At 41.1% G+C, this 26,438-nt stretch overlaps 1 protein-coding gene and 1 long non-coding RNA gene across 15 annotated transcripts in view; one reads left to right on the forward strand and one right to left on the reverse strand.

Annotated features, from left to right (window-relative positions):
• Window positions 1–26,438, reverse strand: part of gsta.1 (glutathione S-transferase, alpha tandem duplicate 1) — a 105,654-nt gene that overhangs the window by 58,441 nt on the left and 20,775 nt on the right. For 2 of the 14 annotated variants that reach the window (XM_051918166.1, XM_051918167.1), the window contains exons 2-6: window positions 22,578–22,629; window positions 22,357–22,489; window positions 22,079–22,217; window positions 21,856–21,981; window positions 19,603–19,870 (exon numbers count right to left, since the gene is read on the reverse strand). The exons of 3 other annotated variants lie outside the window; for them this stretch is intronic. In XM_051918166.1, the coding sequence (XP_051774126.1) occupies window positions 19,739–19,870; window positions 21,856–21,981; window positions 22,079–22,217; window positions 22,357–22,489; window positions 22,578–22,629 (582 nt within the window). In that variant the 3' untranslated portion in view covers window positions 19,603–19,738. Of the gene's footprint in view, window positions 1–1,532; window positions 1,659–1,755; window positions 1,898–2,031; window positions 2,165–2,253; window positions 2,306–2,517; window positions 2,722–19,602; window positions 19,871–21,855; window positions 21,982–22,078; window positions 22,218–22,356; window positions 22,490–22,577; window positions 22,630–22,856; window positions 24,119–26,438 lie in introns of those variants that run through there. 9 more of the 14 variants (XM_051918169.1, XM_051918164.1, XM_051918150.1 and 6 more) reach the window with 8 other exon arrangements.
• On the forward strand, window positions 2,049–25,647 carry LOC127525547 (uncharacterized). Its single transcript, XR_007933364.1, has 3 exons — window positions 2,049–2,198; window positions 22,523–22,659; window positions 22,823–25,647. It is a non-coding gene; the product is annotated as an uncharacterized LOC127525547 (long non-coding RNA).

Below are 26,438 nucleotides of genomic sequence, written 5' to 3' on the forward strand. Positions count from 1 at the left end.
CAAGTCTAACCAAAAGCCTATCGTTCCTAAATGAAAACTCAGAACTTCACATCATTACATGAGCACATGCGGCACATGATTCTAAAGAAGCATGCATACTTTTATGGAGATCGGCCCTTAGGTTTGGCTGTAAGTGTTAAAAAGATGTAAAAATGCTGTTCAATGGCAAATCCCATGAAATGGCTGAAAGTGGCCCTCTTCCTGCCTGATTTGCGTATAACTTCACAAAATTGGGTGTGCACACATGTCATATGATTCTAAAGAAGCATGGAAACTTTTATGGACATCAGACCAAAGGTGGGGCTAAAACGGAAAAAAAAAAAAGCTGTAAAAATGCTGAATTTCTAAAGCAAATCCCATGAAATGGCTGAAAGTGGCCCGCTTCCTGCTTGATTTGCATACATCTTCACAAAATCGGGTGTGCACATGGGTCACGTGATTCTAAAGAAGCATGAAAACCTTTATGGACATCGGGCCATTGGTGGCGCTTTAACTGTTATAAAGGTGAAAAAATGGCTATATTATCCTGTGGAAATTATATTTAAATGACCGAAAAATGGTCTGCTCTTTTTAGAACTTCACGAAATGAGGTGAGCATGTGCACCTTATGATTCTAAAGAAGCATGGAAACTTTTTCAGAGATCAGCTGAAAGAGCTGTTACACTTTAAAAAGGTTAAAAAAAAATAAATAAAAAAAATCACTACATTTCCACAATAAATAACCCGAAAATGCAAAAAGCAGTCTTTTCCCTGTCTGATGTAGATGTTTGCAGGCTTGATAAAGATTTTGTAAACTGTAGCTCAAGCATCAAGTGCTGAGACCCTATAATTTTTTTTTATTTATAGGCCTTTTTTAGGCCCTTTTTATTAGGGGTTCAAGCGTGTAGCACTATAACCTTATTGTAATTGTTAGTAAAATATATCTACATAATATATCTATCTCAGATATATACATATTTGTGTAAACATTTTACATTTATTTAAGATGCATTTGTGTGAGCATTTGGGGAAATATTTATGCTTTTACTTGTGTATTTATGAATTGTGTTTTGAATTTACGAATCTGATTTTGTAAATGTGAATTTTGCTGTGCATTTATGAATTTTGTTTTGTAAATGTATTATTTTTGAGGCTGATCTGGCTCCATACGTAGTGCTGAAACCCTATTGTACTTTTACCACCGTAAAACTGATCGTGCAGACCAAACCGTAAGGCCTAGAGACTTGAAACTTGGCCAGATGATAGGTCTCAATTTGGAGAGAGACTGACAAAGTATGACCCCGATCGGCCAATAGGTGGCACTACAGCAATCAAAAATGCTTAACTGCTTACAACTCCTAGACCATTTGTCATAGACTCAATTGCCTTATATCATTGGAATCCCTGACTAAAGATGAACAAAATGTTTTTAAAACAATTTTGTCCAAAAACTACTTTTGCAAACTGTGAACTTTTTCACCCAATCGGAACCAAACCAAAGGTAAGTCCAATTTTGTGGTTGATGGTCTGTATGGGAAAGTGTGGAACAGCACCTGGATTTTGGGAAAGGTTGACAGTATTGTAGGTAATATCTCCTGCAGCGTCAGAGTGGCTTCCAGAAGGTGAACGTCAGCGCGGCTCAACTGGTTTCCCACCAGGAAATCAGAGTTTGCAAGACCCTAAAAAAGTCATACCAGAAATTGAATGATTTCATTTATCCAATGTGGAGAATCATGCTTCATAATGGCAGGAATGAAAAGTCAGAGCTTTCAGTACCTTTTCAAACACAGGAAGGAAGCGCTCTTTTGCCTTTTGCTCTATATTACTGAGCTGTTTCTGCTTGTTTTCGGGTGTCTCGATAGTCCACAGCATGATAGTATCCATTAGATCGATGGTACCCTCTGTATACATGTCAATCCTTCAGGACAAAAATACAGTGATAATTGCTCAGGTGTGGTGGAAAAACAAGGAATCTTATTTAAAATAACTGATTACAGGAGTCTAGTTTCACAACAGTTACGAAAAAAAGTTTAATTAAAAGTTGATACATACAAAGCCCGTTCTTTAAGGTCTTTTCCATAGAGGTTGTATTTTCCAGCGATGTAATTCATGATAGCCCTCGACTGCACAAGCTGCATCCCATCTATTTCAACCAAAGGCACCTGCTGAAACATCAGGGCTCCATCTACAGTAAACATAGGAATCACATTAATATATAGGTTCATAAAACAAGAAGAGATGATTGATGAGGAATTTAATGAATAGTTAACATACCATCTAGCAGTTTAACATAATGCTCCCTTTTGGTCAAAAACTCCTCCTCAAACTGTGAACACAACACCAAAATAAAGTCAAGGTGAAAAACGTGTTGATCTGATTGTTTGTCATATGCATACAAAAGATTTTTTTTTTTTTTTACACATCCTTAGGAAAAATATACATATATGTAAAGTATCAATCGCTTTTCACTTTTTGCAACTGCATTTATTTATTTATTGTGCAGACGTGGAAATCTTTTCTAGACTTTATGCAACAAACCTCGACTCCAGCTGCGGCCAAAAGCCATCGGATCGACTCCATTTTCCCTCTTCCATTGAAGTAATGCAGCACAACTTTCCCAGACATTTTCACAAAATAAAGCGACACTTCAAAACTCTTTGCTGTGCAGCAGACAGTGTGTGTGCACTATGCCGTCTTTTTATGTTGACGGCTATTCATGGTTGCGTAATTCGTGGGTTGTGCTAAATGGGCGTAATCGGAACAAAGGGCACAAGCTTACACCCACCGTCCCATGAACACGCATGTCTACAAAATGCTGATATCAATAACTAGGGATGGGCAGATGTTAGCGAATAATTTGTAGAAGAAGTATTTTCCCGCTCATCTGAACACGTAAATACTGCAAGTCACTGCCGACACTACATTCAAACAGGGTTGCGTTTAGTATCGTAAGAAAGTATAATTTCCCAAAAGCATTGATGCTTTAGGGAAACGCAGCCCAGAACAATGCTTAACAGCAGACAGAAAAATATAATATTATTATTATTAGTTATTTCACAATAAACAAAATGAAATAGTAGCCTACATACTTTGTGCAATTACATTTATTTACATTGAAAGTTCATATTGATGTTCTGTCAGAATACAAATGTTGCATTGAATGGGTGCAACAGCCTGTCACTGGCAGCTTATGAAAATGAACTATTACTAAAGTGACCATAGTTCAGCTAGGCATATAGTAGGCTTATTTGTAGATTTGGTTGACCAAGTAAACATTTTAACTATGTGTAAACAAAAATATAAACTAATAAACTGCAATTAAGGCATATTGAATGTTAAAATGCCTTTCAAATATAATGTTAGGTGGGTATCATAACCCATTTTACTCTTAGTAATTCAATAATTGAATAAATGTTAAAATCTATAAATTCATATTAGAGGTATCATATCGGTATCGATATCGGCGATATTGGCCTTGAAAGTATCTGTATCGTATCGAAAACAAAATAAGTGGTATCGCCCATCCCTATCAATAACCTCCTCTCGAGGTACAAGTAACACATAATTACACCGTTTTCTGGATCAGTTTTCTACACCTCAAGCTTTTAAGACAAGCATCTGCTGATCGAATGAATGAAAAATAAAGTAAAAATGCTCGAGCACTGACAGTAAAACATTAATTTGCGCACATATAGACTAATTTAGATTTTAAAAATGCTACGGCATGCTAGTTTATGACATTAAACAGTACTATCCAAGCCGTTCCCTTTCAGTCGGTCACGTTCAACGTACGTCAGTAGTGACTGACGAATTGGGATATCGCTAGAGAGTCCTATCAGCTTCGAGTGAACTACAACAGGCCAATGAAGTTGGCGTGCGATATTTGCATAATGCGCACCGCCCCCGCCAGGTGGTATAAATAGGGGAGCAGATACAATCGCACTCTATCTTTCGCTTCGGAGCCAACCTGTGTGTTCCTGCTATTAGTGTGAGAGTGACTTCGCAAGCCTTTGAAGAGCTTTTGTTCTACAGTGCTGGCTTTATGGCACCTTACAGCGAGGCCGCAAGCTTTCCCAGAGTGAGCTTCTCGAGCTGTTATACAGCTCTCAACTGCTGTTTTCACAGCATTATTTGCCCCGTTTGGTTTGCGATTTGGGCCGGTTCCTCTGTGTGTGTGACTCAGGGAGTGGTGTACCTGCAGTCACATTGCGGCTGTTCCCTGTGTGCTTCGGCACAAAGAACAAGAGCTTCTAAAAGAGCTTCACAGACAGACACTGCGTCTTTTTCAAGACGTCATTCTGTCTGCGTTTCTGGAGGCGGTCGTTTCCTATCCTCACTGACGGCCACAATCACTTTCTCTCATGTCTGCTTAGCGTGCTGAGACTGTGTTTGTGGATGGTTCATATTCTCTTGTAAAACAAAAAAAAGAGAGCATGCCCACGTCGGCGCGTTGTTCGTCTTGCCTTTCTCGTAAGGGCTTGAGCGCTCAGCGCGCCGTGTGCCGTCGAGCTGCCGGCTGACAGCGCGCGTTGCCATGGCAACCCAGCGCGTTGTTTGGCGCTCTAGATGCGTGGTCAAGACTCGAGTGCCTCAAATGAGGTGGAGTCCCCGATCTAGTTTCTCTTTCTGAATCAGAAAAGTACTACTTTTGGTGAATAAGCCAGGGTGACCAGAGGATCACAGTGGGGCAATACCTGCCGAGCCAATCTCCGTGGGCCCCCCACTCCTCTAATGCATCGCAAACATGCTGTGACTGTGTTCGTGGGTGGTTTATGTTTGGTAAAAACATGGCCACGTCGGCGCTCAGCGCCGTGTGTCGTTCAGTTAGACGACCACGTTCACTCTCCCACATGGCTGGTAGCTTCTGGGTGGATTGCTGGTCCTTCTCATGGGGGACCTAGCATCTTAGTCAGGGCTCCAGCAGAGGATCAGATGTCGACTGCTACATTGGAGAGAGGGTTGTTGGGCTCTGGACATGAAGATGAGGCTAAGCGTCCCATGGTTGTGATGTGCTCATGCTGAATCAGATTCAGATGCTTTCCCGGGCCCCTGGGGTCGTGGTGCGACGCATACTCGCCTTGCCCCGCCCCCTGTCTTAGCCCTGGACGTGCATGAAAAACTTGGCAGTTTGGAAGCCTTTTTTGGTGCCAAATATGGAATGCCAAAAGGGTCATAATCTGCATTAAAAGTTTTTTCTCTCTCACTATCCTCTGTGGTGGGGTGGCAGTGCTACGGGCACACCACCTCTGCCCTGCATGGGTCTTGGCCCCCGGCAAGTCTGTGGAAGGCCAAAGCACTCATTGCATATGGCTAGTTCTGAGTCGGGGTTGAGCTACGCATGATGTAAGTCATAGCGCAGGCCCCTGGCCAGACAATGTCCACCATGGTGGTCCGGCCATTGTTCCGCTCAAGGAACAGGGCGTTCGCATCCTCAACTACCTTGACGACTGGCTCATCCTGGCCAGCTCGCGGGAGCAGTTGTGCGAACACAGGGACATGGTGTTAGCTCACCTCAGCCGGTTGGGTCTTCGGGTCAACTGGGACAAGAGCAAACTCTCCCCCGGGCAGAGGATCTCTTATCTCAGTATGGAACTGGATTCAGTCGCCCGGACCGTCCAGTCAGTGTTGACCTGCCTGAGTACGCTCAAGCGCAGGACGGCGGCCCCACTGAAACTCTTTCAGAGGCTCCTGGGGCATATGGCATCCGCAAACGCAGTCACGCTGCTCGGATTGCTTCATATGAGGCCGCTTCAACACTGGCACAGGAGCAGGAGCTGTTGACAGACAAGCACGTACTGGTCTGCTCGGACAGCACTGCAGCCGTTGCGTACATCAACCATCAGGGTGGTCTACGCTCCCGCCGTATGTCGCAACTCGCCCACCATCTCTTGCTATGGAGTCAGAAGCATCTGAGGTCGCTTCGTGCCATTCACGTCCCAGACGCTCAACCGTGCAGCCGACGAGCTCTCACGGCAGCCTCCGTCTCCGGGCGAATGGAGACTCCATCCCCAGGTGGTCCAGCTGATCTGGCAGCGCTTCGGCGAGGCACAGATAGATCTGTTCGCCTCCCCAGAGACTGCCCACTGCCAGTTGTTCTATTCCCTGACCGGCGGCACGCTCGGCACGGATGCCCTGGCAATCAGCTGGCCCCGGGGCCTACGCAAATATGCGTTTCCCCCAGTGAGCCTTCTCGCACAGCTCCTGTGCAAAGTCAGGGAGGACGAGGAGCAGGTCTTGTTAGTGGCTCCATACTGGCCCACTCGGACCTGGTTCTCAGACCTCACGCTCCTCGCGACAGCACCTCCCTGGCCCATTCCTCTGAGGAAGGACCTCCTGACTCAGAGACGGGGCACCCTCTGGCACCCGCGTCCCGACCTGTGGAAACTCCATGTGTGGTCCCTGGATGGGACACGGAGGTTCTGAGTGATCTCCCGCAAGCGGTCGCAGACACTATCACTTCCGCTAGAGCTCCTTCTACGAGGAACCTCTATGCGCTGAAGTGGAACCTGTTCGTCGATTGGTGCTCCTCTCACCAAGAGGACCCCGATCATGTTTGGTCAGAGCCGTGCTTTCCTTTCTGCAAGAGGGCTTGGAGCGAAGGCTGTCTCTCTCCACCCTCAAGGTGTATGTTGCCGCTATCGCCACACATCACTATGCAGTTGATGGTAAATCGCTAGGGAAGATCGTCAGGTTCTTGAGGGGGGCGAGGAGACTGAATCCTCCCCGGCCCCCCTCTGTACCCTCTTGGGATCTGACCCTGGTTCTTACATCTCTCCGGGGTCGTCCCTTCGAGCCTTTGCAATCAGCTGAGTTAAAAGTACTGTCCCTAAAGACCGTCCTCCTGGTTGCATTGGCCTCGCTCAAGAGGGTAGGGGACCTGCACGCATTTTCGGTTGACGAATCGTGCCTGGAATTCGGGCCCGGTGACTCTCACGTTATCCTGAGACCCCAGCCTGGATTTGTGCCCAAGGTTCCTACCACTCCCTTTCGAGATCAGGTAGTGAACCTGCAAGCGCTGCCTTCGGAGGAGGCAGACCCAGCCCTAGCTTTGCTCTGTTCCGTCCGCGCTCTGCGCCTGTACGTGGACAGAACGCGAAGCTTTAGGACCTCAGATCAGCTCTTTGTCTGTTACGGAGGCCAGCAGAAGGGAAAGGCTGTCTCCAAGCAGAGGATGGCCCACTGGATAGTGGACGCCATTGCCCTGGCGTATGAATCCCAGGGCGTGTCTTGCCCGCTCGGGTTGAGAGCCCACTCCACCAGAGGAGTGGCCTCTTCCTGGGCGCTGGCGCACGCCGCCTCGCTGACAGATATCTGTAGAGCTGGGGGCTGAGCGACACCTAACACGTTCGCTAGATATTATATAGCCTTCGTGTAGAACCGGTATCTTCCCGTGTACTCGCTTCCACCAGCCGGTAGACGCAAAGAGCCCGTTCTAGTGTCGGCTTGCAATGCCACTCCCGCCCCCTGGGCCGGATACGTGCATCCTTTTTACTCCAGTCGAGTTCCCCGCTTGGCGAACCCTGTCGAGTTCCTCCGCCTCCCCCTTCGGCTCGGACATTGCGGAGTGTCTGATGCCAGGCCAAACCTCCGTCTCTGACGTTGACGTTTGGCTGGGTTCCACATGTCGTGACCCCTCCACGTGAGTGGTCCCATGTGTGTATTTGTCCACGGTCAACTCCCCACGGTGAGCCCGTGTCTTTCCCTTAGCAGAGCCAGCTCTGCTGTCACCTGTCAGATGAGTCTCCCCCTACCCAGGTGGAGCCTATTCCAGGGACTCCATATGCGTTTACTTAGTGGGTATATCGGAACAGCAGTAGACTCTCTCGGCGTCAGCTCGCCCCCTTCCCCGTCCCACTGGTGCGCCGGGTGGCTAGAGCTTGCGCTGGGCACTGGAAGGGGTTCATACTGTGGCGCTTTATTTGGGATCCCAATTCGTCGGTCACTGCTGACGTACGTTGAACGTGACCGACTGAAAGGGAACGTCTCGGTTACGTATGTAACCCTCGTTCCCTGAAGGAGGGATCGGAGACGTACGTCCTGTCGCCACAGTTGCTGTACCCTCGCTGTAGTGCAGACTAGGTTGTCTCCTCAGCGAAAAACAGAGTGCGATTGCATCTGCTTCCCTATTTATACCACCTGGCGGGGGCGGTGCGCATTATGCAAATATCGCACGCCAACTTCATTGGCCTGTTGTAGTTCATTCGAAGCTGATAGGGCTCTCTAGCGATATCCCAATTCGTCGGTCACTACTGACGTACGTCTCCGTTCCCTCCTTCAGGGAACGAGGGTTACATACGTAACCGAGACGTTTTATGCCCCAGGCACTTATGACTACCTCAGTGAGTTCCAGTCATCACATCATTTTCACATGTTGACCACATGATGTCGCCATGACACAATGAGAGCTTTTGTGTGTGTGTGTGTGTGTGTGTGTTGGACTTAAACCAACATCATCATAAACAGCACTGGGCTGGACTGAAACTTCAGGGAAAACTTGCACATCTTCCCTCTGCTGATCACTCTGTCTCATTCATTTCTTAAGAATACTGCACTCAGTAAGGACATTGCCATTTTCACAGTAAAAGCCAGATTACAAGTTCTTCCTGTGATGTTATGTCCGATAACAACTTTAGTTCCGGTACTGGTTGCGGACCGGGCAATTCTAGAAAGTGCACCAGGGCCAGTGAGAAAAACTCTATGGCTGCATCCGAAACCGCATACTCACTTGAGTAGGTAGGCTACTTAATTTGAATAGTACTTACTTAACGAGCGCTAAAAGAGTAGGTACTATATAGCCTGATCTCGTTGAGTATGAATGCGATCTGGAAATCATCCGCCATGTTGACGTTATCATGTGACCTACGACGTTATCACAAGCGCAACAACTTAAAAGATATGAGTGACAGGTATAATTCATCTATCTGTAAATATCTTGATATTGATTAAACGTGCTCATTTTGTGGTCTTGAAGAACCAGCTGCCCATTTATTTTGTGATTGTAGTATAACCAAAACATTTGGGGTTAATTAAGTAGGGTTTTTTTTTTTTTAACCCTACTAATGTGACCAACAATTTTATCCTTAAAGATATTTTTTTTACGATGAAAACCCAAAATCGTGAATTCTTGAATATGTTGTTAACTTCTTTATTTTAAATACAAACATTTTCATCCACAAGCAAAAGTGGCTTAAATCTCCTGTTTTCCTTTTTCTTGTTGAATTTAACTGTTGTTTCATCCCTCATATAAATAAAAAAGCTTTATGATCAATTATTCAGATATTTAACCTTGTCATTGTGCTTTTTTTCTGTGTATATAATCTCATACTATGATGTACACAAACCCATAATATTTGATTTTTGTCATTATTATTGTTCATTGTTAAAGATACAACCATGGTATTTACCCTGATCTTGTAGTTCTGCAATAATAATAATAATAATAAAAAGATATGAGTGACAGGTGCAATAAAACCTCATAGCACCAGTAACACGACAAACCCTACCTAGAATGGTTTTCCTCAGTGTCAGGCAGCTGCTCGAAGATCTCACCTTTGGAGAAGACTGATGATTTTACACTCAGAAAAAAATGTAAGTATTACTACTAAAGATAAGATTACCCCAGAATGAGTTGCATTGCTACACCCCAACACTTACACACAATAATAATGATAAATGCTGACCAATACTTAATTATATTACTTTTTTTTACTGAAACTGATGTATTAGTAAAACAAGCAATATGTAATTTGTTTTGTCATATGACATAGCTGTGCATGAACACGCAATAAACAAATACAGCCAAGGTGAATAAACCTCAATTTGCAGTCGAGCAATGAATTAATGCATGAATTAATAAAATAAATATATTTTATTTACTAACAACAATAGAAAACATAAATGAGTAAAAGAATGAATAAAAGTAACCATCACAATAAATAAATACATATATAAGTCAACAACCAACAATCACCTATTTACAGTCCTACTGCCATCTCAACACGGCTCTGCCCATTCTGCGGCTTTATTTTGATGAATCAGCTGACCACCGTTGAACACCTTCGCCTGTCTTTGCCATCGATCGTGTCCCTCACTGCTGCTCTTCTCAATGGGGACATCGTTGATCCAGAGGATGAGGAAGATGATGATGATGATGGACCCCTGAACCCCACAACCTTGAAGCAAGAGTGGAAGAAGATGTGCAGGACAATCTGGCTGCCGCTGTGTCTGCTCCAAACATTCGTTTGCTCTCCATGAGCATGATGAAAATGTTTTACAATTCATGTCAGCATTCTGTTTCTTTCCACATTTCATTTAATATTTTTCATCAATTAAATGCTAATTTCTGTTGTAGTTTTATTACTTTTGTGGTGTAGTGGGCTAAACCACTGAGCTGGTAAGCAGAAGGTTGCTGGTTCGATCTCTGCAGCGTCTCCACCAGTGTGTCCTTGATCAAGACACTTTACTCCAGGTTACTCCACGGGGATCATCCCTGTTATAAGAACACTGTATGTCACTTTGGATAACAGCATCTGCCAAAAGCATAACTGTAAATAAATGTAAAAGTGATTTTTGTAAATCTCTTTTTGTTAGTGTCTCGGGTACAAACGCTCAATAAAGCTGCTTATTTCTTAAAGTTTACTTTTTCAAGGTACTACTATAATATAAATGCATACATACATTTCATACAATTCCTATTTGGGGGCATAAAGGGTTAATTCACCCAAACATAAATTCAGTCATTATTTACTCTGTTCACGCTGTTCAATGCCCGCTGGTTTTCTTTTTCCCTTCTTCGAATATTTTCCTGTCAGATGTTAAATAAACATTTAGTAATCAACTTTATGATGTATATGGTTTAGAATTCATGTAAATCCACTTTGGAGATGAACGTGTGCTTACTGAAGCTATACTGTTAGCTATACACAATAAAACGTGTTTTTACAGCAAAGTCACAACTATACTATACTGTCTAGCATCTTTACACCTTCAACAGATTCAGCAGTTTACTCTACAGTAGTTCAACAAATGCGATTTTAACACAAGTAACCATGTTTTTAGTTTTCAATACTCACATTTGACAGCATCCGCGCCGCTTTTCTCCTCCGTGTTCGATTATGACGTATCCTCTCCCGTGGCCTTCTGGGATAGAAGAGTGTCCATCGGATGCACACTTCAGAATCTGGGCGGGAGCAGTAGGCCATCCGGGAACTTCTCGACTACTCTTTTGTGAATACTAAGGTTTTCGGACATACTACTCGTTTCACGTACTGTTTTCTCTTACTATATAGTAGGTAAGTAGGCATATTCGGACGCACTTTAAGTAGACGCACGTCCGAATCTCGCGAGAATTAGACATCACCCAGGTAACTCTCGCCTACTCTTTTATGAATACTAAGGATTCGGACATACTTATTCGCTCGCCTACTGCTTTCCCCCTACTATATAGTAGAGAAGCAGGTGGTTTCGGATGCAGCCTATGTGTGTGCGCACTAAATAAATAATCAGAAATCACAGCAAGTCTTTGTCCCGTGGCATTTATAACATAACATGGTGTCAGAAATAGGGACTGGCGAACACTGGAGAGTTTGTGTAAAATAGCCAGCAAGACCAGACCCACGGTGAGCGGCCAAAGAGACGAACGCATGCGGGCAGAGTGCAGGAAAGCCAAGTACAGCAGCGCAGCGAAAAAGCAGGTCGAAAAGACATAGTTGACACAAAGTAAGAGAACTCAGAGTGTTTTCCCGTCATGGAGAAGTTAAATCCCCCATCGCCTATGCAGCTCGTCGGTAATCTGGCTGAAAACTGGAAACGTTTCAAGCAGAGATTCAACATCTATCTTGCTGCTAGTGGTGCAGGTGGAGATGATGAGAGGTTAAAAGCATCGATCTCTCTGCATGTCATAGGTGAGGATGCACTGGACATATATAATAGCTTTCAACTTGACGAGGCAAATTTAAAACATGACTGTTCTCATGACAAAGTTTGAAGAATACTTTGTGCCAAGCAAGAATGTCACATTTGAGAGATACAAATTTTTCTCTGCTGATCAGAAACAAGGAATGACTTTTGATCAATACCTTGCTGAATTGCACACACTGAGTAAGACTTGTGACTTTGGAGATTTAAGAGATTCACTAGTGAGGGACAGAATAGTCTGTGGGATTCCTGATAATGGTCTCAGGGAAAGACTGCTATGTGAACCAGTCATACGAGATTCAGACCGAGTGTGGTGCAATTCTAAGAAGGAACAGAGGGGACTTAAGACCACAAGTGACTGTTCAAGAAGCTGAGTCGCAGTCAAATGACAAAGATGTGTCTGACATTTCCACAAGTGAACAAACTGACAACAGTCCTGTGGACCACACTGACTCTGATCTGACAAAGGACCTTACTGCTTCACCTGGGAAGTATTGCAGACCAAAACGCACTGTTAGACCTACTGAAAGGTTAATTGAAATTTGTTGAATGGGGTTTAAAAAAAAAAAAAAGTTCATTGTGAAAATTCTGTGGTGCATTTGTTGTGATGTTGTTATGAAAATGTTATTTTTGGTACAAGTGCCAATTGGGAGAAAAGATTTCAAAGGAAAGTTATTTACTTTTGAAGGGGGGAAGATGTAATGTTATGTCCGATAACAACTTTGGTTCCGGTACTGGTTGCGGACCGGGCAATTCTAGGGAGTGCACCGGGCCAATGAGAAAAACTCTATGTGTGTGCGCACTAAATAAATAATCAGAAATCACAGCAAGTCTTTGTCCCGTGGCATTTATAACATAACACTTCCTACAAGACATAACCTTTCCATCTGGTTCTCTACAACTCAGGTCCCTTATTGTTTGCATCACACTACAGAACAGATTACTGAAACATTGCCGTATATCTTGAATAGGTTGCATGCACCTTTGACTCTAGTATAAAGGAAGCCTTTATGACTAAGGTAGTTAAATAGCAACCACTCCTAAACACCATCTTAGAGATAGGTTATCAGGCCCGACTACTTGTTTTTATATTTGTCAGCTTAGGACACACACATAGGCTTGTTGTAAGAGGGCTTCAAGAGCTTGGGATGCCCAAAAAGAGGGCTAAGCGGCTAGCAAAGTACTGTGCTCTGTCTGCTATTATAGGCAGCCGCCATATATGGCAGAGCCATTGTTACTTATACCCATAAAAACAGAGAGATATGCTTAATATTGTGATGATCTGCTGTATTCCACTGGTCCATGATGTTGTACATGTATTTGACTGCATCTATAATATTTTTGTCCCTGTAAATCATGTCTTTTAAGTGGACTTAAATAAATTGTTAAAAATTATGGCAAAAACAGAATAAAACAAAACAAAACATAAAATCGCTTTGAAAACAGCTGACGAAAAGCAAAAACGAGGGTATCGTTACATAAACTTAATGTCTAATGTTAAAGTTTGTTTTTACGTTTATGCTGATTGGAAGCGGACTTGCCGACATCTTGGAAGTTATGTCAAATGACGCGCAGAGGTCGGGGTTGATCGGGGTTGATCTCAAGACCCACCAAAATAATTTTAAAGCATTAATGTGGGGTGGTGGTGGGAGACGTTAGTTCTCTTTAGAGCAGTTTTTATTTTCCTAGTTTCTTCATTTAGCCTATAGACATTAAACTATCAAGCTTTTATTTATCAAACTTGAAACGCGCTTGTCTGGATATGAACTGTGATCTGTGCTGCGAGTGTTGTTAAACTCATAACGGTGCAGAATACGCTCTTGTGCTTGTGTGTATATGTGAAATGCTTTTTACATACATATTTTCCTTATGTGTGTAAGTAGCCAAATGCACGCGGGGGAACGCAAACAACACACCCCTGTGACCATATCTCTAAAAGACAACAGCGCTGAGTTGAACAGACGTCAGAGATGCATTTCCCACCAATGGTCTCTACGATCAACTTAGCTCACTGTATGCTTTTGAGAAATGCAGACCAGACCTGAATCAGCCTTTCGTGAAATTTGAATTCTCTGGTGTAATGTGATCTCATGCAGAATACAGTGCAGTGATTGGAGTCCCTGATAGCACAGGAACATCTCAGAGACGTCTATTTGATGTCTGCATTTACATCTGCAACATGTATTTTTTAGAGTGAAGATGTCTGTAAGATGTTTATGGTTTAGAATGTATGTAAAACTGCTTTCTAAGATGTTTATCAGATGTATTTACACAGCAGATATTTTCCAGATCTCTGAATCTTTACCAGACATCTAAAGCCGGTTGCACACTGTGCGATTTATAACAGTCCTTTACGATTGTTGCTTGTCGGACTGTACGTTCATGATCCTCATGTCACACTGTGGGATCTCCGCTGTCATTTACGGCAGACTGTACGACAGTCAAGACACGTTAAAAATGGATGCGTGCATGAAACCTTGTCCAGAGTATTAAATCATCAACCCACACACATTCGGTGACAGTGAGCTGCATTACACGCGGACTGAAATGGTGGCTAACAAAGACATCTCTAGCGTTAAATTTGATCACGGCTTGTCTTGAAAAACGAAGACAATTTGACATTCGTCGTAGGAGGAGTCACACTGCAAAACTTGATCGCAACAGTCATTAATCGGCTGTCTGTGAACGTCAAACTAGCGATCAAAGACTACAGATTTTAGTCTATGATTATAGGAATCTTGTAGGATTCTCAAAATTTGTCTCAGACTGGGAGCATGCTCTGGAGATTATGACGTGAAACGAAACAATATCCAATCAAAAAGCGAGCTGACAGAGGACGAAAGCATAAACGCAGTCATGTCACAGCACAAAGTTAAATGGATTTGGAGAGATAGAGGATCAGCTTGACGATTTGTGGCAACAGCACGAGTGTTTATACAAAGTGTCCTGTAAAACATACCAAAATCATTCCAAACACTATCAACGCAATTTCTTCCTGCCTGTCGTCCGTCATGTTTATTCTGCAAGTCTCGAGAGATTTCACAGTCGGGACTCTGGTTGAAAATCTGTTGGTGTGTGGTGTGCTGTGTTTGTCACATCATGGCACACCACACACTATAGGAGCAAAACGGTTAAATCTAAGGTTTTTTGGTCCTCTTGTTTTGTGGTCTCTCACACTTTGAAAATCTTATAAGTTTTCAGAAATCTTTTAGTGTGTACCCAGCATAAAACGCAAGGAATGCGTGTCACTCTTTTACTTTCGTTTTCAACAACAACATACAGGTGCTGGTCATATAATTAGAATATCATCAAAAAGTTGATTTATTTCACTAATTCCATTCAAAAAGTGAAACTTGTATATTATATTCATTCATTACACACAGACTGATATATTTCAAATGTTTATTTCTTTTAATTTTGATGATTATAACTGAAAACTAAGGAAAATCCCAAATTCAGTATCTCAGAAAATTAGAATATTGTGAAAAGGTTCAATATTGAAGAATAAGGTTCAAGGTGCCACACTCTAATCAGCTAATTAACTCAAAACACCTGCAAAGGCCTTTAAATGGTCTCTCAGTCTAGTTCTGTAGGCTGCACAATCATGGGGAAGACTGCTGACTTGACAGTTGTCCAAAAGACGACCATTGACACCTTGCACAAGGAGGGCAAGACACAAAAGGTCATTGCAAAAGAGGCTGGCTGTTCACAGAGCTCTGTGTCCAAGCACCTTAATAGAGAGGTGAAGGGAAGGAAAAGATGTGGTAGAAAAAAGTGTACAAGCAATAGGGATAACCGCACCCTGGAGAGGATTGTGAAACAAAACCCATTCAAAAATGTGGGGTAGATTCACAAAGAGTGGACTGCAGCTGGAGTCAGTGCTTCAAGAACCACTACGCACAGACATATGCAAGACATGGGTTTCAGCTGTCGCATTCCTTGTGTCAAGCCACTCTTGAACAACAGACAGTGTCAGAAGCGTCTCGCCTGGGCTAAAGACAAAAAGGACTGGACTGCTGCTGAGTGGTCCAAAGTTATGTTCTCTGATGAAAGTAAATATTGAATTTCCTTTGGAAATCAGGGTCCCAGAGTCTGGAGGAAGAGAGGAGAGGCACACAATCCACTTTGCTTGAGGTCCAGTGTAAAGTTTCCACAGTCAGTGATGGTTTGGGGTGCCATGTCATCTGCTGGTGTTGGTCCACTGTGTTTTCTGAGGTCCAAGGTCAACGCAGCCGTATACCAGGAAGTTTTAGAGCACTTCATGCTTCCTGCTGCTGACCAACTTTATGGACATGCAGATTTCATTTTCCAACAGGACTTGGCACCTGCACACAGTGCCAAAGCTACCAGTACCTGGTTTAAGGACCATGGTATCCCTGTTCTTAATTGGCCAGCAAGCTCGCCTGACCTTAACCCCATAGAAAATCTATGGGGTATTGTGAAGAGGAAGATGCGATATGCCAGACCCAACAATGCAGAAGAGCTGAAGGCCACTATCAGAGCAACCTGGGCTCTTATAACACCTGAGCAGTGCCACAGACTGATCGACTCCATGCCACGCCGCATTGCTGAAGTAATTCAGGCAAAAGGAGCCCCAACTAAGTATTGAGTGTTGTACATGCTCATACTTTTCATGTTCATACTTTTCAGTTGGCCAAGATTTCTAAAAATCCTTTCTTTGTATTGGTCTTAAGTAATATTCTAATTTTCTGAGATACTGAATTTGGGATTTTCCTTAGTTGTCAGTTATAATCATCAAAATTAAAAGAAATAAACATTTGAAATATATCAGTCTGTGTGTAATGAATGAATATAATATACAGGTTTCACTTTTTGAATGGAATTAGTGAAATAAATCAACTTTTTGATGATATTCTAATTATATGACCAGCACCTGTATTTATATTCAGGGGAAACCAATCAAGGAAAGCATATGCCTAGAGCACCTCCTACTGGTCATTATATAAAACACAAAGGAAAACCCCCACATAAGATAATGCTTAAAAACTTTAACTAAAAATATACACAAGCTTAACAGAAATTATTTAGACAAGAGTGTTTTTTTTTTAACAATGATGTAATAAAACAGTGACAATTTAAGTTTGAAGGGAGTAAAACCTGTGTTTATAGGCTACTAAGGAAATGTAATTTTGCCAAAGAAGAACTTTTATTTTAAATATTCATTTAAAAGCAGCCTACTTCAGTGTGATGTTACCATATCATCATGCTTAACACTGAGAATTTGAATAATTGTATTGATGATCAGGTGCAGATATCTAAATCAAAGAATATCATAGGTTCGGGCGGTTGGCGGGTGGATGATTTATTTGTAACAGTGAATTTGGGTGATGTTAGACCTGATCCGCACATCTCTAGTGCACAAGCCCTATAGAGTCCCCTTTAAAGTTCAGCTACAAGACATTTTCTTTGTTCAGTTTGCACACCGAACATGGATTGAAGCTCTTAATTTTGAATACTCAAAGTGCACTAGATTAATTAATTTATTTTTAAAACGTACAAAATTTTCTTCTGGGGGACCATGCACCCAGACCCCTCTATAGGGACAGAGGTACACCTACCACAGTCTTACAAAGTCCCACGGGAAACACTGTATATATGATAGTGTTCTTAAATAAAAATCTAATTATCTTAATATTAATACCTGATGGTGTGCTGAGTCTCAGATTCTATCACTCGGAACCAGTTATTGACATCTGCGCATGTCTGATGGTTTCCGGACCATGGAAACAACAGGGGCTGGAAACCGAGTACACATTGGAACGGTGTTAATCCAGTGGTCTGGGAGTTCGGCGCATACTCGGCCCAGGCAAGGAACCAGCTCCAGGAGTTCTGGTGGCCTTGGGAGCATTGATAAGCTGCTCATCTAAGGTCAGTTGGATGGGGCCGACAATGAGACTAGAGGGAACGATTGACTCAGGAGACTCTGGAACTTCGTCAACAATCGAAACAGGGTGTCAGCATTTGTGTTTTTGGAACCAGGGCAATAGGATATGGTAAAATTGAATCTGGTGAAAAATAAGGCCCACCAGGCTTGTCGGGGGTTAAGTCTCTTGGCTTCCCGGAGGTATTCAAGATTCTTGTGATCAGTTAATACAGTAAACATTTGGTGGGCTCCCTCTAGCCAATGCCTCCATTCTTGTAAGGCAAGTTTGATGGCCAGAAGCTGTAAATAATAGGGTGGAGATAAACAATAAACAGTGGAGAAACTTTGAGGATCTCCACCTCTCCAACCCCAGAGTCACAAACAAACAGGTTTCAATTTGAAATGGCATGTCTGCCTTTTATTTTCAAATTAAGAAGGGGTTCAAAAGAAAACATTGACATGAAGTAAAGCATTACGAATAAACCCCCAAAAATACAAACAAAAACATTACCTCGGGAGAAGGTCCCGAACAAAAGAAAACAAAAATACCTCTACCTAAAAGGGGAATAAACATTAACTTAAATATTCATAAAAGAAAGAAAACAAAACAACATAACTTCCCTCACTCCCTAACTAACTATTAAACAGGAGAAAAGTTATGGATATCCTCCACCCTACGTTACCCATAATCTCTTATCTGATCATAAATAACAAACTCAAATAAACGCTATGACACATATTGTGACCAACCAACAAAGAACGCGACAAGCACTAACTCGTCTGGGATTGGAGAGCAGAACAACCTCAAATGCTGCAATGTTGCTCTGCTTTCTCAGCGCTCTCTCTGCAGTTTTATATTGGAATCCTCAGGACACACACCGATCAGTGTGTGGACAGTGCTCACAGGTGAATTTGTACAGGTGGTAGCCATTAACCTATCAGGCAAACACAATGATGATGATGATACACAGATGAATGAAGACGACGAAGGACGTGACACTTCGTTGCAAAGGTATGTTGTCAAGTAGAGGTTCTGTATAGAACGATGAGACCAGACGAAGGTGAACTAAGGAGTGCTGGCTTATGTAGAGAAGGTACCCTAGTGAAAAAAGTATGCTAAGTAAACTTGCAGCCAGAATAATTATCAGTATATTTCAAGTGTGTTAATGATTAGTTAACTTAAAGTGTGCTATTTTGAAACAACTAATTTTGTACTAAGTATATTTTAGTTGTAATTAAGTTGTATAAAAACACAACTTTAAGTATATTTAGTGTGCTTTTGTGTGCTAAATTGGTACAACTTCAAGTATACTTAGTACACTTTAAGTATATGCCTGTGTAGGGACTAATTACATGCTTGATTAGTGATATTAAAGTGTACTTTATTTGTGTTATAAGTATATTTTATTTGTGTTATAAATATACTTTGTGTTATAAGTATACTTTATTTGTGTTATAAGTACACTTTATTTGTGATTTAAGTACATTACAAATTTGTGTAATTATACATTTGATTACTTTATTACATTTTCTGTACCAGTTTCATGGCTGATAAAAAATATTTATGGCTGGTATTAAAAATATTTATTGGCAGGTGTGGCAAAAAGTTAGTTTTAGGCCATGATTCTGACCTTGACTGTATATGTTAAATCAGATTGACAGGTACAGATGTGGCATGATAAAGATGATGATCTGTCTGAGAGTTTATTCTGATGGTCAATCTGACTGTGTTTTACCTTCTGATGGTTTTGCAACTTTTGATCTTCTAAGAGCTCATGGACAGACACACACTTCCTGACAACATGTACTGAACAGCTGCAATGTTCATATCACAATATTATTACTTTATCTAAACTGTATCTTGTACTTTCCAAATAAATCTGTCCATCTCAGGTTTGATAAGAAAGCTTGTAAATTAATTACTGATTAACATCATCTAAATGTTTTGAAGTGGTCCTTCTACTTAAAGATGTGGCTAAACACCTCCTTCACTGTTTTCACGTACACCTCATCAGTCGGAGGTTTTCTTGCACTGCCGGGCTGCAGGAACTTGCTGATTCTTGGTAAGGCCTTCATTCTTTCCTGGAACGCCTGAGAAACAAATGAAAGGTTATATGAAATTCATAATCATAATGCTGAAAATGAAAAACATTTTTATTAGGCCGATAACAGAAATGATCAGTTTGATTCATGGACTTTGGTCAGACAACTCACTGCTTCACTAAACTGAACCAGATTACTCTCTCACTCCCTACTGTATATCCGACATTTAGTACTGTGTTTTTTATTTGTATTAAAAATAAATTGGAATGTTTAATGAAACTTAACATCACTCTATTCTCAAACAAAAATGACTGTATGCCAATGTTTAAAGAGGTTTTTTTTTTTGTAATACATTGTAATAGCCTACTAAAACATGTCAAAAAGTGTCTTTAAGTACTATGTACTAACATTTAAATGAATCATTTGCACTTATTGTGAACATATGTATTTACATTGCACTTACATTTACAATACCTGCATGCAATTACAGCTGTAATTATTTTCTGTAATTACATCAATAGTGACACTGTTAAACTCTTAACCCACCCTTAAACCTGCCCATACCAGCAAACCTGTCCTAATCTTACCCGTATCAGCTCAACAACAGCAAGTGTTCATCAACATCAACACAGTAAGTACATAACAATTACTTTTTTGATGTAAGAACACAGTAGTTAAAGACATGTATAAAATCCCTGTTGACTCTTATTTTGAATTCGTTCGTGACATCTCATGTGGGCGGAGTCGTGGACATGCCCAAACAAGTTCAGTAAAAAGACTGTTCTGCCGCTGCAACGAGAGAGATCATAGTTTGTTAGGTGTGTGTGCGTTCTTGACAACGTAAGTTTACATTAATATACATTGCCTTGTGAATGTGTATGTATACAGACGTTTGTATGCATATTCAATGCTATATTGTTTTGCTGTGATATGCACGTGCTAAGAAGAGTTTCGATTAACAGACGGACAAATACGTGATAAAGTTCTGTGTTTCCTGCAAATACCTATACTAATGATGCTGAAATGGATCGCTGGAATATTTGTGCTGATATTATATTTGTATTACAGTTCGATTGTGTTGTTTACGTGATGTTTAACGAGTAGGCCTATTTGATTGTGTCAAAGTCCCTTTAAGACAAGTCATTTCACTCGGCGGCCATCTTTGAAACGCCTCTCGGGCATCCTGGGCATCATGCAGCTCCTATCTCTTTGAATGGGGAAACATCAAATTCTCCAAAGCTGTTTGCCAAGCTTTCGATTAAATTTCATATTTGAAATCACCAATGAAATGTGACAACAACTGTCTCATAAATTTTTTTTCCAAACGCTCAAATCATGACAAAAAACAGTATTTAGGCTGGATCAAGCTAATGCGCATGCGCAGACCTAAATGCGCGTCTCTTGTGCCTTATTTCGGAGGCGCGCATCTGACTGTTTCTATAGAAACCGGTGCTTCTAACGGCCGCTGCAGTGACGCGATGACTTTACAGGTCGGTGATTGGCTCTTATTTTGAAGGCGGGACTTATTCCGCCATATTGCGCGTTACACTTTCTCCCATTCAAAACAATACGAGTGACACGTCTTGTGTTATTCTATAGTCTTTGATTGTGTTCAGCACGATATCATGAGGCAGCAGTTGTTCTATTACTGGAGCAAGAGCTCCGCCTAGTGGGCATTAGTTTAATTTCAGTCTGTATTCCCAATTCAGCGTTGCTTTATTTGTGATGTATATTTGCAAGCATTGCACTTGATATTTGAGAAGTTTATTTAATTTATTATTGTTATTTTATTTCAGAAACCACACACACAAACTGTATCAAACCCAAACTGCTGGACTATTGGAACTCTTGAACTTTCGCCTATAAACCTTCTGATCGAGGTTGAGGATTAGATGTTGGCAAGCCAGTGCATCCACGCACATACATCTTTAACAAGACACTTAATATAAAATGTGACCAAAAATTGTAAAGTATTAAGCAAGTTAAGTCAGTTTTGGGGTTGATGGTCTGTGTGGGAAAGTGTGGAACAGCACCTGGATTTTGGGAAAGGTTGACAGTATTGTAGGGAATATCTCTTGCAGCATCAGAGTGGCTTCCAGAAGGTGAACGTCAGCGCGGCTCAACTGGTTTCCCACCAGGAAATCAGAGTTTGCAAGACCCTAAAAAAGTCATACCAGAAATTGAATGATTTCATTTATCCAGTGTGGAGAATCATGCTTCATAATGGGAGGAATGAAAAGTCAGAGCTTTCAGTACCTTTTCAAACACAGGAAGGAAGCGCTCTTTTGCCTTTTGCTCTATATTACTGAGCTGTTTCTGCTTGTTTTCGGATGTAAAATAATACATTATGATAATATCCATTAGATCGCTGGTACCCTCTGTATACATGTCAATCCTTCAGGACAAAAATACAGTGAAAATTGCTCAGGTGTGGTGGAAAAACAAGGCAACTGAATCTTATTTAAAATAACTGATTACAGAAGTCTAGTTTCATAACGGTTATGAAACAGTCTGCATTAAAAGTGTATACATACAAAGCCCGTTCTTTAAGGTCTTTTCCATAGAGGTTGTATTTTCCAGCGATGTAATTCATGATAGCCCTCGACTGCACAAGCTGCATCCCATCTATTTCAACCAAAGGCACCTGCTGAAACATCAGGGCTCCATCTACAATAAACATAGGAAATCACATTAATATAGGTTCATAAAACAAGAAGAGATGATTGATGAGGAATTTAATGAATAGTTAACATACCATCTAGCAATTTAACATAATGCTCCCTTTTGGTCATAAACACCTCCTCAAACTGTGAACACAACACCAAAATAAAGTCAAGGTGAAAAAAGCAAATTCATCTCAAGATCTCATTACAACATTTAATTTCTAAAGTTTTGTGATTGTTTGTCATATACAAACTATTTTTATTACACATCCTTAGGAAAAGTTACATATATGTAAAGTGTAAATCGATTGCTACTTTTTTTTCTTTTTTTGTACAGACGTGGAAAATTTACTAGACTTTATGCAACAAACCTCGACTCCAGCTGCAGGCCAAAAGCCATCGGATCGACTCCATTTTCCCTCTTCCATTGAAGTAATGCAGCACAACTTTCCCAGACATTTTCACAAAATAAAGTGACACTTCAAAACTCTTTGCTGTGCAGCAGTGTGTGAGCTATGCAGGTTTTTTTTTTTTTTTTTAGTTTTATTTTATGTTGACTATTCATGGTGTTGCATAATTTGTGGGTGGTGCTAAATGGGCATGATCAGGACAAAGGGCACAAACTTACACCCACTGTCCTACTAACACGCACGTCTACACAATATCTTGTGAATACAAATGCTGATATCAATAACCCCAGTCGAGGTATTAAGTAAATAACACATAATTCCACCGTTTCATGGATCAGTTTTCTACAGCTCAAGCTTTTCAGATAAGCATCTGCTGATCAAATGAATGAAAAATAAAGTAAAAATGCTTGAGCACCAATGGTAAAACGTTCATTTGTGCATGTATACTTTATGACATTAAACAGCACTATTGCAAGCCGTTTTATAACTTTATGCCCCAGGCACTTCTCATATGATTAAATTATATCCATGGCTCATCAAAATACAACTGTAACTATCTAAAATATAATTTGTATGGTCAAACCAAAGCATTACATGAAAATTACGCATGCCAAAATATGTGCACAATTTGTTTAATTTATAAACTAATGCTGCGTTCCAGATGAGCATGGACCTGGGAATATGTCAAATTAAATGTCCCACTTCAGACCTTTCAGTTCCAGTAATCACACATCACGTTCACATTATGTCAAATGACATGTCTCGCTGTGGTCGAGGTTGATAGATATACCCTGAGTTTACACGCTGAATGTCAGACTTTGACTGGTGTTCCAGATGTTATTTCCTAGAAGGAACGCACACTGTAAAAAGTAATACGCTCTATCTACTCAATAAAATTGTAGCAACAGATTACAAGCAATATTATTAATTAAATTCAACATATAAAAATTGAGTTAGAATTAATCAAATTAATTCCTTAAAAGTCAACCATTTAAAATGTGTAAAATTAGCAAACACAATTACAAAACCCCACAAACTGACATAAAAAGCAGAGTCAAACTGGCCAACTAAATAAAACACTGATCACCATGATAGTGACATTTTCAATAAAATCAACATCTAAACCTTTGTTAATTCTTGTGTTTCTCTTTGCTTCAGTGATTCTGCTTGTTATCATCAATGTTGGCAATAAAAAATAAAGAGTTCTTAATTCATCTTTGACGTCTGTCTGTTATTCAGATATTTTTGTTTAAATTTTACTCGTTTTAAATGGTTGACATCTAAGGAATTCATTTGATTAATTCTAACTCAGTTCTATTTGTTGAATTTAATTAATAATATTGCTTGTAATCTATTGCCAAAATTTTATGGAGTAGATATAACGTATTACTTTTTACAGTGCAGCATAACATCACAGAAACTACGAATATCCACTTTTATGCTTAGTCATCGTGATTTTCAGTTTACGTAATCCTTAAGTACGGCAATAGCAGTGCTGTGTGTTTGCATAGCAGCTAAGCATTCTGGGAAATACAGACTGTCTTAGTTTAAAAAAAAAGTATAATAAACAAATAAGCAGAATTTGTATTCATATTGTGTTTTATACATACATATTTGATGCAGCCTGAAGCCGGTCGTGTCTGCTGTATATATACTGTGTGAAAGTGTGCTTGCTTTTGGATGCAATAATAACCAACTGCAGAACCACAGAGCCACACGTCACAGCAATTTGATGACAGCAGCGCTAGGCCAGCAGTCTCAGACCGGTGTTATGGTGGAGCTTATAGTGTCATTAAGGGCAGGTTTAGTGGTGGGGTGGGCTTAAGGTAGAGGTTATAGTGAAGGGTGAGGTTAGTGGTTTTGCCGGGATATGTGATCGTCAGCACCACCCTAACTTTCCTCAAACTGCTGTGACGTGTGGTTCTGCAGTTAGATATATCTCTGCGGATGTGAGGGCGATCTGGCTGCGAAATTTGTCACCCCATTGATTGTTGGGTTGATTCGGCTGATCTGGCTGGCTAGGCAGGTGTCCCCTTCCTCCTTCACCGCTCCATATGTGTCCCTCCCGAAGCTCCGCGCTCGGTTGAAGAGGACGTGTTCTCCCGGGGGACGAGCATCGTTGGTATAGAAGTAGCTGCACTCCCCTGCTAGAACCTCCAAACAAGCTTAAGGCCCATTTGTAGGAGAAATGTAGGGAAGTCGAGCTCCAAGACTTCAAGCACATCCAAATGAGGCACTGCATGTGGCAGTCTGCCTTTCTTTTGTGAAAATACGTAATGTACCACTTTGCTTACATTTCTTACCACTTTGCTTACATTACTTAAGTTTTGTTTACCTATTGTTTATTCCTTTCATATTTGGTATCATTTTAAATGTCTCGGTGCGATTGGTAAAATGGTCTCAATTTCACAGCAGTCACTGGTATTATGAAGAAGATTGAAAACTAAGGAGAATTCTGTCCTCCTTTCTCCCCCCAAAACAAGTGTTGGTGTAATAAATATTTACAACCCTTTTGTTCTGGTCTGTATATAAGGTAAAGTGCAAAGCAGTCGGGGGGGATCATCTGTGGCCATAAGCCTCCGTGCAGAGATGGGTGAATGTCTGAAGACATTCACACATCACTCTGTGTATATTTCTTTGAGTAATTGATGTTATGCATTTATTATTTCTGAATTGGCTTCTAATTGTCTAACTGTAATGTAATTGGCATGATACATTTTTACTTGACAAATAAAATGTTATATTTGGTTTATTCTGTATTATTTTTGATTCATTACTTCTAGTAGATTAAAGCGAAGGTATTACCGCAAATCTGTGTTCAGGATTGATCATACGGAAGGTTTAATAGATGGAGCATAGGGCACATCAATTAAGTCCATTTCGATTTCTGACTATCGCTGCCTTAAATAAGTTCCAGTTTTCGTAAATATATAAAAACTATGCTTTTTGTTACGAGTAAGCAGAGCGCGACCGACTTAAAGGTAGATATTTACCCTGCATCCAATGTTTAAGGTCAGAACTGACGAGTTTGTGTCCGAGAAGAGCATTCAGTCGGCCGAAGTGACTTTTCTAAAGCGATACCGGGACCGCAGTGAACGAATAATTGAAGATATAAGGTAATCAGAATAATCAAAAATCTAAATTAATGCATAACCAATGATTAATTTCTAATTGGAAACACAACCTAAGAGAAATAATCAATTAAAATTGGAGTCAGATTAAGCGAGTGAAATTGAGTGAACTTCACAGAGGTGCTGAAAAGACATACACGCGTTAACCTTCGCCCAGGCCGTCGGATTCCGTTTTTTGGGCCGATGCGGGGTTCCTTACAAGTTCACTAACAAAAACAATGTAGAAGTAAGAAGCTCCCAATTTCTGATTTCACTTGGGGCTGCCGTTTCAGAAGGTTGGTGAGTGGATGAATGATGGAGCTGAAGTTGCGGACGAACCGACAGTAGAAGCTGGAGAAACTGTAATTCTTTGACTGTGGTGGGTATGGGCCAGTCACGGATAGGAGCAACCTTCCCCTCATCCATCTGGATA

This window comes from Ctenopharyngodon idella, chromosome 13 (genome assembly GCF_019924925.1).
Source record: "Ctenopharyngodon idella isolate HZGC_01 chromosome 13, HZGC01, whole genome shotgun sequence".
NCBI lineage: Eukaryota > Metazoa > Chordata > Actinopteri > Cypriniformes > Xenocyprididae > Ctenopharyngodon > Ctenopharyngodon idella.